General features: G+C 43.9%; 1 protein-coding gene across 3 annotated transcripts in view; it reads right to left on the reverse strand.

Moving 5' to 3' along the window:
* USP45 (ubiquitin specific peptidase 45) overlaps positions 1-9,878 on the reverse strand; it is a 49,859-nt gene extending 39,981 nt beyond the window's left edge. The window contains exons 1-2 of one of the 3 annotated variants that reach the window (XM_062608462.1): positions 9,758-9,878; positions 675-784 (exon numbers count right to left, since the gene is read on the reverse strand). In XM_062608462.1, coding sequence (XP_062464446.1) covers positions 675-774 — 100 coding nt within the window. In that variant the 5' untranslated portion in view covers positions 775-784; positions 9,758-9,878. Of the gene's footprint in view, positions 1-674; positions 785-9,536; positions 9,731-9,757 lie in introns of those variants that run through there. The other 2 variants (XM_062608463.1, XM_062608465.1) reach the window with 2 other exon arrangements.
* Positions 9,879-12,745: the final 2,867 nt, after the last annotated feature.

The raw sequence follows: 12,745 nt of genomic DNA on the forward strand, positions 1-12,745 counted from the left end.
GAGTTCTCAATCTTCTTGTAATATGGGAAATGCTTAAATCCCAGAGTCTGCCACTAGACTCAGGGACCAGGGAGCACCGAGTGCAGAGCTCACATGTGAAGACAAAGGCAGGATTTTGTTCCTTAGCCTTTGCCCATGTCCCCTGTCCCTACGTCCCCTGCCCCCTTAAGCAGCATGCTTGCACTTGCCTTAGCCTTCATTTTACTGTCACAGTATCCATACAAGCCCACCTTACTCTTCACCCTCATCAGATTCAACTCTAACAGAGGCTGGTTTAACTAATCCCATCCCTGCACACCTGGGGCCCCTGAAAGGGCAGCCCAAACCTGCTTTCACCTTCTCTGCCCCTCCTTTTTGCCGATGAGCTCAGCTAGAAGCTTCCAATCCAGCCAACCAGCCTCCTGCCACATGTGCTTGACCTTCCCTACACGGGAAAGGACCATTCTCCTGCTTTGAAGAGGTTGTCATCAGGGATCAACCAATTTTCCAGAGTTGCCCCTTCGGGGCAGTCATGCAGTGTAACAACAGATCATGTCATAAACACTTGACTGGGGATATTTCTGTTATAAATTCAAAAAAGAAGTGTCTCATGGTACCACTGATTTGTGGGTTTCATTGGTCAACACACTTATTAGCCCTCAACTTCAAGACCAAACATCACATAGTGCATTTACCTGAAATATCATCTGAAGAGTCCTCATCCTGTGGCCTGTTAGGCCTTTTGCTTCTCTTTGGTTTCTCAGGGGTGGCTCTTGATGGATCTTTCACCCGCATCTGTTACTTACTAGGAAACAGAAACAGAGGCTGTTTTACTGTCTGAACACTTCATCAAATATAGTGCGTTTAAAGGCATGAAATCAAATCACACATTCAAAACTCATGAATACAGTTTTAGGCTTTGACTAATGTCCGCTGTTGTGTAACAAGGAGTATGAATGTGCCAGGAATGAATTCTTAGGAATGCTGCAAGATCAGTTTGTTACACTACATGACATTATAAATTGTATCTATAGCTACAGGAGACACACTTCCAGGCAATGGCATTAAATATTTGAGATAGCAAGATTTTCTTCATGTTTGTTATTGTAAGGTACTACAGAGCTCCAACCATACCCTACCAAAAAAACTGCATCAAAAGAAAAGCTTCTCTTCCTTATCTCTCTTTGGAAAGGCTTCAGTCACCATTTATCCTTCCACATTACCTAAAAACTTTTGAGCAATTTCAAACAATTTAATACATACAAAAGTCTTCCAAATCTCATGAGTGAGGACAGACTGGAGTGCAAGCTGACACACACACCCTCCCCCCCATTTAATAGCAGAGAATATATATAGATGAAGTCTCTCATAGGAAATTAGGGTCATTAATCAAGGAGTCCTATGAGGAACAGAAGTAAAGGATAAGTATTTGCCACTAAATTTAAAAAAACAGTCTTCACAGATTTCAGCACACTGTTCATTTAATCAAAATCCAAATATGAATTTACCAAAGGCATGTTAGCTGTGTGTCACACAAACAGCTCCTGAGGCTTAGTTTACAGGCTTTTAATAATATGACTCATAAACAGATTTATGTTTTCATATACAAAGCATATGAATCAAATATAGCCAAATATTCATACACTGCAAACCTGTGGACCATTCTGTTATCAAAAAAAAACCTATGTCTTTTTGTATACCCCAAACAGATTAATGTCACCTGAGCCACCACGACCAAGCATTTTCAACTGTGCTAATAAATTTACGTATAGGAAACCTCTAAATTCATAAAATCATAGAATGAATCGTAGAACCACAAAATGGTTTGGGCTGGAACGGTCCTTAAAGCTCCTCCAGCTCCAACCCCTGCCACGGGCTGGGACACCTTCCACTAGAGCAGCTTGCTCCAAGCCCCTGTGTCCAACCTGATCTGAACACTGCCAGGAATGGGGCAGTCACAGTTTCTCTGGGCACCCTGTGCCACTGTCTCACCACCCTCACAGTAAAGAACTTCTTCCTCATGTCCAATCTAAATGTACCCTCTTTCAGTTTAAAGCTACCCCCCCTTGTTCTATCAGTACATACCCTTGTAAAAAATCCCTCTCCAGCTTTCTGGTAGGCATCATTCAGGTACTGGAAGGCTACTATAAACTCTCCCCAGAGCCCTCTCTTCTCCAGGCTGAACAGCCCCAGTTCTATACTTGGGAATAGCAAAAGATATATTCTTGCTACAGATCACGTAGATGATTGCCAAAGTTTAGAAAGTTTGTCTGTCTAAGGTTTTAAATCTCTGTATATGCATTTAGACCTTTGTACTACTGAAGGTTTGAGAGACAGGGGAATTGACCTGTATATTGAACTCACTGTTCCCTCTCTTATCCATTAAGCCAATCAGCAGAACAGTTGACAATATGTACATTAGAGCACCATCATTGCTGGTATTTGAACAGAATTCAGTGAAGCACAGCAGGCAACCATACCTCAATGCTCCTGTTCCAGGTTCCTACACATCTTGACAGACGTCTCTGCATCTGTCACACATACTGGTAGTGCTAGAGGTTTTTTGCACAAACAGGTAGAGATTTATTCTGGACAAGTCAAATTTCTGTAGAGTATGAAATAAACCTTTACTCTTTGCTTAATGGCTTCATGTCTCCTCAACCTTTCAAAACGCACTCCATTTTTTTTGCAGAATGCTACATTTACATAGCAGTCAGTTTATACTATATTAAACAGCATGGTCCTCTTAAATTACAGATTTCACGATCTCCTGTACTTAAGGGTATAAAGCTTCCAGCATTTACACATGCAAGTAAACAATGACAGTGAATTCAGCTTTGCTCTTTTTGTAGGTTTGCAATTTGCGTCCATATAGTAAGGAAAATGTCAATATTCCAGCCCTTGACTATTTATAGTCAACAAACGTTAGCATGTCTAATGTACATCAACAGCCTTCTTAGAACACAAAAAAGTGCTTCCGACCCAAACTTCAACTGTTTCTATATTGACACCTTATCACAGATACACAAGCTTTATGTGAAAGTAGCCATCATCACCTGTCATTGAGACATTCACTAAACAGTAAGGCAGATATACATCTGCTGTTAGAAAAGCCATGATTTGACACTAAATTATGTAAAGAGTCAATAGCAAAGGCAGCAAAAATGTCCTCCCTAAAGGAACGCAGTTGTGTTTAGCTTACTCAACACTGACACAAACAATCTACAGGTTAATTTCAGCATAACAATTTTTATCTCTTTGGACAGATTACATAAGACTGTCCAAACCACAGACTTCACCCAACGGAAGTCATGTTGAGAGCTCAGATAACTTAAGGAAAGAACGATTATGGACTAAATTAGCTGAAATACAAGCAAGCTTTTCCACCTATGAAACCCTGTGGCACATAGGACAGGTGATACAATCTGGATCTGGGCACACGCAACCCACCACTCAACCCACTCTCCAGGGTCCTTCAGGACACATGGAAAGGACAGTGTCAGCAGGTACCCGCAACAACTGAAAATGTGGCATTTCTAGCCCAATATAATGAACATGGAATTAGAAATGAACACTGGCATAAGAAGCCAGCACTCACACTGCAGGTTTGGGAACCCACCGAGCAACCCAAACACTTTCAGTCTTCTTTCAGCAAGAGCAGGCAGAACAAATGATAACATGGACCGTTAGATAAATTAGTTTTCCTGAACATACATATAGACAGGCATCCATCAGACAATGTTTACTGACCTGTGTGCACTTGGAAAAGCCACAGCATGTCAAGGACATAGCCAGCCAGGGTCTGTGCCCAATTTTGAAAACCATGTAAGTGGGATGGAAGGGTAAGAGCAGCTAGCTTCTCAGCATGCATCTACAATGCAAGCAGCACAGTATATATGCAGCGCTATCTGCCCTTTTCCAATGTATTTCGGGGTGGAAAACATTACAAAGAAAAAATCTCATTTAACAATTAAAAACATGATCAACATTTCAAAATCAAAATGTTTACACTAGGAATTTGATTATCACACTTAATTGAAATAAATAAGGAAGAAACCTAAGGTGCTACAGAAACTACTTCTCAGAAATATTTCAGTTTACAGGAAATAAAAGATTTTATTGGCATTAAACCCTTGAACAAACATAAATGAAATAAAGCATAAAATACAGCTAACAAAAAAGCAAGAGAAAAATTCTGTAGGTTTCTGTTGACTATAGGTATAAGTCATTCACAACAAGCAGGCAGAAGAAAAATTAACTATTTACACAAAATTAACTTGATACATTGAAGATTCAAAACTGTGGGAATAATCCTATGATTTGCCTCTTTCCAACCCATTCTCCTATTTTTTTAATATGTTCAATGACGAATTTGTGACTACAGCTGTCAACTGTGGAGTGGCCTAGGAGACTGACTCTCCCTCTTCCCCTGTAAGAAAAGAAGTCTCCATGACTTCCTTGCCTGGAAGTTTCTTTTTTGTGTTGGAAAAACAAATACAGGAATGTTTTTATTTTGTATACAAAAAATTAAGTCATAGTGCAAATGACACTTGACTAATGAATCAGACAAACAGAAAACACTGATTTTGGGGGTAGAAAAAGCTGAGTTCAGAGGGTACGTTAGCTCCATCCTGATCTCTTTTTGCAGACAGTAAAAATCTTAATTAGAAATTATGCAGTTTCATGGGAAAAAGTTAAAAATAGAAAGAGATAGATCTCTTCCTTTTAAACACTCATTTCATACAAAACTAAGAACAAGTTCTTGCCAAACTCAGATTCTTTGAGCTCAGTTTGAAGTGTAATCATCATCACCTGAAATTCTCCCTTTGCTTTTTACTTCTTAAAAGACTCCTAATGCCAGTCTGCCTACAAATAGCTGATTAAGATCAAAAGCTCCTCACTACAACTGCTCATTTCCACCTTTGTAGAAAGAATAAACCACTTCAAAAGCAACAGAATGATCTGCCTACAGAATTTAAAGAGCTTCAAATCTGACAAAATGCCAAAAAAAAACATGCTAAATTCATTATGTTAAATCTAAGGTATGCCTAGACTGTTTTAAATGTTAACTATGCCTAAAATAGGCTATATTTAACAATGTTAATATGTTTATCTTTAGAAATGCACCTTCTTCATAAAATACATATTCAGAAACTAAAAAGAGCTGGATGCAATTCCTAAAATAAGTACTTGTTATTTTTTTTATAATTTTATCTTTTGCTGGAACTCAGTAGAGCTAGGACCAATAAAGGATATAAAGTTATTGTGAACTACAATTCACTTTTCTGTTTGAGGACAGATAGATGTACAAGCAAACTATGTCTTCACTGACTAGACTCCCCAAAATCTATTACCATCTTACCATCTTGCACTCCTGACTTAGAGCTTGAGTCCCTCCTCCTACAATGTCTACAGCTCACTTGCTACAGTTTCAAATGTGCCACCTTAGTGAGTTTTCCAGTGTTGTACCTTCACTATGATACATAGAAGAAACTTGAATCAGATCATCAGTATGTTAAACAAATAACTTGCCATGCTGACTGCTACCATATCACTGGTTCTATCTGCCAAGATCATGTTCTCTCCCCTTATGGTGGTGCCAGCCATTTCAGGCAAGTGCCACATTTTTATTCTTATTATGTGTTTAATACCTATCACAACCTACCTGATCCTTGATTAACTGGGAGGATTACAATTTCATTACTGGAATGCAAACAAGATAAAAATGGTGCAACAACCACCAACTCATCTAAGCAACTTACCCTATGAAATATAGCCAAGTTTGTCTACAGATAGTCTCCAGGTACTATTTTGGATAGGGGTAATATTTTACAGTAGGACTGCCAGTTAGCTGTGAAACCAGCGTTGTTAATTATTTCATCAGTGAGCACCTGAATTCAAAGAAGCTGGGGCAAAGACATTTACCTCAGTCCCTCAATTCATCTGAGACACCCTAAATTCCAGCTGCCTCACCACTTGTAGTAAAACTTTCATGTTAAAATGATACCATTTTAGGTTGCTAATGCAAAAAAAAAAAAAAAAAAAGAAAAGAAAAGCAACTGCATCGTAATGAAAAGGCATGGAGTGAAAAATCAGCCATTTCACTTAACTCAACAGAACTGTCCATTTGTCAACAGCATCCTGGCCAAAGGGGCTGAGGAACAGCACAGATGTGCAGTTAAATCCAAATGCCAAGATGCTCCGTAGTGCATCTGTGAAGGGCCTTTATGAACTCCCACGTAACTGTCAGGCTATAGAAAAAAGAGCCTTGTACAGGTCAGTAATGACAGATCCTCAGCAGAACTGCTACATGTTTTGATGTAAGCTGCAAGTTGATCTATTTTGGATGTCTGTTCGAAGCGTTACCTGTGGCATTTTGGCTTGCTTGCTGCTAGATCAAATGTCACCCAATCAGAGCAAGAACTGTGTCCATCACCGTTAGCAACTGGGCAGTGTCACCCATCAGTGGACCAGGCAGCTCAGCGCTCTGACAGCCACCAAAACCTTTGCGGCAAACAAGCCCCCGTTGCCTGCTGCAGCAGTAAAAGGACCAGAACTGCTGACTGGTAGTGGCAGCAACACTTCTTCCCCTGGAAAATGTCATCTGAGATTCTGAAAGTGTCTTCTCCAAGATTTCCTACCCCAAAGGCACATCACACATCCTACACTGTCACTGGAGCTCAAACGCTAACCCTGACATTATGTTACAGTCCTAAAAGGGTGAGACACTGATGCACTTTTTGCACAAGGAATGAGATGGAGCCGTCAGACCACTAGATGCAACTTTCCAAGTGACAGTAAAAATCTTGCATTTCTCAATTTTATTAATCTTTTTTATCCAGCTGACCATGCTAAACATGGTCTGATGACATTCATGTTTGCATCCTGAACAATCCCCCTCAGATTTCCTCCTAAAACCCACTTGCCACAGAAAAACTACTTCTAAAGATGAATAGAAACCAGATGTGTCCAGAAACAAGAATGAAGAGACCCTGTAACTGGGTTTATGACTAAATGAAGGATTGAGTGGGTAAAAGGAGTAGTATTTTCATGACATATTTTTGCTAGCATCTTACAGCACAGGTCTGACAGAAAAATTTCCGGGATATCTGTCAATATCCAACCTCATAAAGCAAACTGAAACTTCTGTTATGTTCTCTATCCCACCTTAAATGTATTAAAAAATAAATAAATATGAACACACCAAGAGGGGAAAAACATTTGATAGATGCATTCATGTCTAACATGGATTTTCCACAAATTCACGCTTTAAAAAGCTGAACACTGTTAAAGTACCATAAAAAGAGCCATGGCTTTTAACTAATGATGTTAGCCCACAAGTGAAAACTTTGTTATGTGGAAAGGTAGGCAGATGACCCTCTGTGTTACAGCTGTAACAGTCATTTTTCTCATTTTTAGTAGCTGGTGCAGTGCTGTGTTTTCAGCTTTAGTCTGAGGACAATGCTGATAACACACCGATGTTTTTGTTGCCAAGTAATGCTTACTCTGATCAAGGACTTTTCAGTCTCCCATGCTCTGCCAGTGAGGAGGGACACAAGAAGCCGAGAGGGAGCACAGACAGGACATCTGATCCACACTAGCCAAAGGGGTATTCCATACCACAGCATGGCATGCCCCGTATAAAGCCCACAGCACCCAGCATTCCCAGGCAGTCTCCCATCCAAGTACTAACCAAGCTAACAGACTATGCACATTGGTGATACGAACACCAGTGTAACAGTGCCATCACCACAGAAAATCTGAGGGCGTAACAACTGAAACAGCTGGAAAGTAACCACTGAAATCTTGGCAGGATAACTATGTGGACAAAACCTAGAGAAAAAAAGTGATCTGACATGTCACTAAGAGAACATGAAGGGCAACATCAGCAAAGGATGAACTTCAGAGAAATGCTAATTCTGTGAAGCCTGAAAAAAAACAAACGGAACTGGGGATGCAACACAATGCGTGAAATAGCAGGCTGAAGCCCACACAAAACAATACGTTAAGCTGAGACTCACTTTGTACCCATGCCTAAAAGGCTGAGTCAGAGCAGATGAAGGAAGACAACCGCTCCACCTAACTTCCCATTTACTCTGGAAGGGTGCTGTGGGAGTGAACTGAAGTAAAACATAGAATGGTAAAGAACTATGGAAAACTGGTTTGAGTTCTTTGAAAGTCAAAGTCTTGCCACTGAGAGCAAAAAATTTCATTGCAACTTCTTCCTCCACACAAACTGCCCCAGTTTCCTTTGATGACATGTGTAAAGTGGAACAACTTGTCCTTGATCCACGATTGATGCTCACAGCAGAACCCGTAAGATGCCAGCTGCATTTCTGTGAATCTCGCAGGAACAAAACTACAGAGCACCCATTCTTCAATATTTCACGAAAAAATGTGACAGAACATCTACAACTGTAGTAAACTGCAGTGCAGTTTCACAAAGGCATATTCTGCTACCAATCTGCCACTACTATACTTCCATTTAGAAAGCTAATGAGAAAAGAAAATAAGAGCAGAAAGAATCCTCTGAACACAACTCTGCTTTACGTGCTTGTGTAAGAGGATTATTTAATGGAATTGGAAATACCTGTAGCTAAAGACAACACGCAACAAGAACACAGTCTACACCTGGATTTATTACCGTCTGCTTCTGCATTCTTGGTATCTTACTTTATTCTTCTGCATCCGCATTCAATACACTGCTGTGCATATCCTGTTTAACTACGTGAGTAGCAACATTCTACAGCAAGAGCATGATGAAGTTCTAAACTAAGGGACATGAACAGCAAATGGCAGAATGAAGTCCTAAAAACAAAATCCATAGAATCAAAACATTAATGCAAATACAACATGCAGAGTTGCAGTTATGGATCTAAAATACCATCTCTCTGGTTGATCAAGAGGACTGTCACCACGCTGTCATCTAACCACCAGGCACATACCAGTCTGCATTAGCTGAAAACCAGACTTCAGGTAGTGGAGCATGGGCACTGTGGCCACACGCAATGCCTGCAAAAACACTTGGTGTGGAGAGCTCCACGCAGCTGTGGCAACAGGCCGGGCAGTGGCATCACCAGGCCGGCATATGCCACGCTGTCAGAGCAGGGCAGAAATGATCACGCCAGCCTCATGACACAGAGCCACAAGACCATTTTACAATTGCATTCACTTGCTAACTGGCCTAATGCAAAGTGAACAGAGCATATGTTTAAGCCCGATGCTACCAACTCTAACTGAACAGGCCGAGATGCCTATTGCGAGTCATGGAGACAGCCCGGTGCTGCTGTTTTCATGTCACAGTAGGGTTAGCCTATTTCAGACCGACAGCGAACGGTCAGCACCAGCAGCTCGCAGCCAGCTACCCAAAACGAGCCCACGCGAGCCGTAGTTGGCCATCAGACCGGAACACGTAGAGAGAAGCGCTTCTCGGTACCGGGAAGGGCGACCTGCCCGGCCCGGGGCCACGGCGAGGCAATGACCCTGCCCGCCCTCCCGCAGCCCGTCACCAGCGTCGCGCGCCATCCTCTCCCCTTCCGCGCCCCGGCCGGCTGCACCTGCGCGGCGCCCTGGGGACTCGGATCCGCAGGCCGTCAGCCCGGCCGCCGCCATGGTGGGGCGGCGCGGCACGGCCCGGCTCTCCAAACCGCAGCAGCCGCGGGTTAGCGCCGAGGCTCCGCGACCCCGGCTCCGCAAGGAGGAGCCCGCGGCGGACACGGCTTCCCCCGAGCTGGGCTGGCGCCCTTCCCCTTCCCCGCCCCGAAGGCCCTGCACTCACGGAGCGGCGGGCGGGCTGCAGGCAGGCGAGCGCGGCGGCAGGAAGCGACGGAGGAAGCTGGGCCGCAGCCAGGGCCGCGCCGCGCCGCTCCGCTCCGCCCGGCGCGGCCCGCCCCCGGTCTTGCCGCGCTGCTCCCCGCCCCAGCCCGAGCCCTTGCCCGGACCCCAGCTCCAGGCTCCCGGCGGGCCCCGGAGCTGTCGCGGAGAGGGCGGCTTGGCTCGGGGGGTGGTGCCGGTTTGAGGGCAGGATGGGTCTCCCGGGCAGGAAGGGCGGTGGGGAAGTGAGGCTGCCGGCCGGGTCGGAGCGTATCTGAGCCCGCCTAGAGGCAACAGGTCGCGGCAGGTCTGGCTGCGGAGCACCTTAGAAACTCAACGGAAAGAAGGGAAGGGGTGCAGAAGGGGTTACCTTCGCACTGGAATTTGGTGAGATCTTGCTGAAAGACCTGGAGATGCTGCACTGCATTTGCGTATGTGGGGAGCAAGCTAACAGGTTTGCATGCTTGCAAGGGTGTGGGTAGTTATCCAGAGGTTATACAGAAGGGTCTAGGCTCTGCGTAGGTTGTCAAGACAGCCACTGTGGGAGGGACGGGAGTGATCAGAATCAAAGGTGCAAATCCTCGCTGAGGGGCAGGCAGAGTAAAAGGTGTCCAGCGCACAAGGGAGAAGCTAGAAGAAACTGGGATTCAGATTAAACTCAGCATGTGGCTAGACAGCAAGGGGGGCTTTATTTGGAAGAAACCAAATCTGAATTAAGGACTAAGAAAATAGTAGTTTTATTGGAATAATATTAACCAGTGATAAGCAATAGAGAAGAAAGGGGGAAAGGGTGAAGTTGCAGTGGCACCCCTCAAAAATCAAGGATGGAGAACCTCTAGTGTGTCTGCTCATAAGATGACAGAATGGGAAGGGAAGCATGTAGAAGTCATTGAACCAAGCAAAGACAGGATGTCAAGAAGAGTATTGTTGAAAGTGGTTGACAGATTACGCGGGATTTGATTTAGGTAGGAGGAATTCTTCAGGCACTTCAATGACAGTGGTGACAGCTGAGCACAAAGATCTGCAAGCATGCTGCAGACCATGTAACAGAGGAGCCCCAGACTTGAGTTAATGGAATCTGTATAAGAAAGAGAAAGAATGTGGGACAATAATCTGAAACAAATTGGATCAATAAGTGGGTCCTTCCTTCTCCAGATGAAAGAGATTAGAGAATTATTGTACTGCAAGAACAGTAACTAAATTAAAAGGTTAAAGAGAAAGAAGGTGGTTGTTATTTACTACATAACATACACAGTAAGTTACACCTGAAAATTTGTAGAGGTAATATATTCTATCCATACCTTGTTAAAAATGGAAAATGCATAAATCTTCAACTCATATATAGATATACTGCCTCAAAGAGACAATTTGCAAATGCCTGTCAAGGCAGCCATATGGAGAGGCTGGCAGAAGGGCAGCTAGTGAACCAGTTATACGTGCCAAGTTCAATTTGTCACACTTTACGGTACTGAGAAGTATTCTTGTTTTGAGAAGGAAAACTCTCATTAGTACAGAGTCAACAATATACTCCTCAAAATGCATCTTTACAAAGAAAATATCCAGCATGTCTGCCCTTACATATATACAGCTGGTGCATAATACATCTACAAGGGTATGTAGTAAATACAGAGTCCTGATATAAATAAACACTAAACAGAGGGACCCTCATTTAAACTTAAAACATGCCTTGGCCATCAGTCCTTGGGGCTGAACGACTAAGAGCTTTCAATGCAAAAGCATATTGAAATTAGGGGTGCAGTTATTACCCTTGGGCCACAGCCCGTGTCTGCAAGGGGCAGTGGCAAGCATGACAGTGGTGCAGGCAAGTGCTGGTATCACCTCTTCTCCCCAGGTCTAACACTGAGGGTTTTTTTTCTGATTACTTTGAGTGAGTTTGGCATCAAAATTCCTCATCCCTGTTCAGTCGCCAAGCCTTTGGTACTTTAAGGCTTCTCAACAGCCTGGCTTGGTTGTGGAAGTCATCATGCCCAGGCAAACATCAGCTTTTCATAGCTCTGGTGAAATCCAGGACTTCCCTGAACCAGGGGGATGCCCTGCTGGCCACACGTAATCATAGACTCCTAGAATGGTTTGGGTTGGAAGGGACATTCAAAGGTCATCTAGTCCAACTCCCAAGCAATGAGCAGGGACATCTTCAGCTAGATCAGACTGCCCAGAACAACATCCAGCCTGGCCTTGACTGTCTTCAGGGATGGTGCATCCACCACCTCTCTGCGCAACCTGTGCCAGTGTTTTACCACCCTCACTGTAAAGAATTTCTTCCTCACATCAAGCCTGAATCTCCCCTCTTAGTTTAAAACCACTACAGAATCAGAGAATAGTTAGGGTTGGAAAGGACCTTAAGATCATCTCGTTCCAACCCCCCTGCCATGGGCAGGGACACCTCACATTAAACCATGTCACCCAAGGCTCTGTCCAACCTGGACTTGAACACCGCCAGGGATGGAGCATTCACAGCCGCCCCGGGCAACCTATTCCAGTGCCTCACCACCCTTACAGTAAAGAACTTCCTCCTGTATCCAATCTAAACTTCCCCTATTTAAGTTTTAACCCATTACCCCTTGTCCTATCACTACAGTCCCTAATGAAGAGTCCCTCCCCAGCATCCTTACAGGCCCCCTTCAGATACTGGAAGGCTGCTATGAGGTCTCCACGCAGCCTTCTCTTCTCCAGGCTGAACAGCCCCAACTTTCTCAGCCTGTCTTCATACAGGAGGTGCTCCAGCCCCCTGATGATCCTCGTGGCCCTCCTCTGGACTTGTTCCAACAGTCCCATGTCCTTTGTATGTTGGGGACACCAGAACTGTACACAATACTCCAAGTGAGGTCTCACAAGAGCAGAGCAGAGGGGCAGGATCACCTCCTTCAACCTGCTGGTCACCCTCCTTTTGATGCAGCCCAGGATATGGTTGGCTTTCTCGGCTGCAAGCGCA

This window comes from Pezoporus occidentalis, unplaced genomic scaffold (assembly GCF_034315485.1).
Source record: "Pezoporus occidentalis ecotype Australia unplaced genomic scaffold, CSIRO_AGI_Poc_V1 ctg13, whole genome shotgun sequence".
Lineage (NCBI taxonomy): Eukaryota > Metazoa > Chordata > Aves > Psittaciformes > Psittacidae > Pezoporus > Pezoporus occidentalis.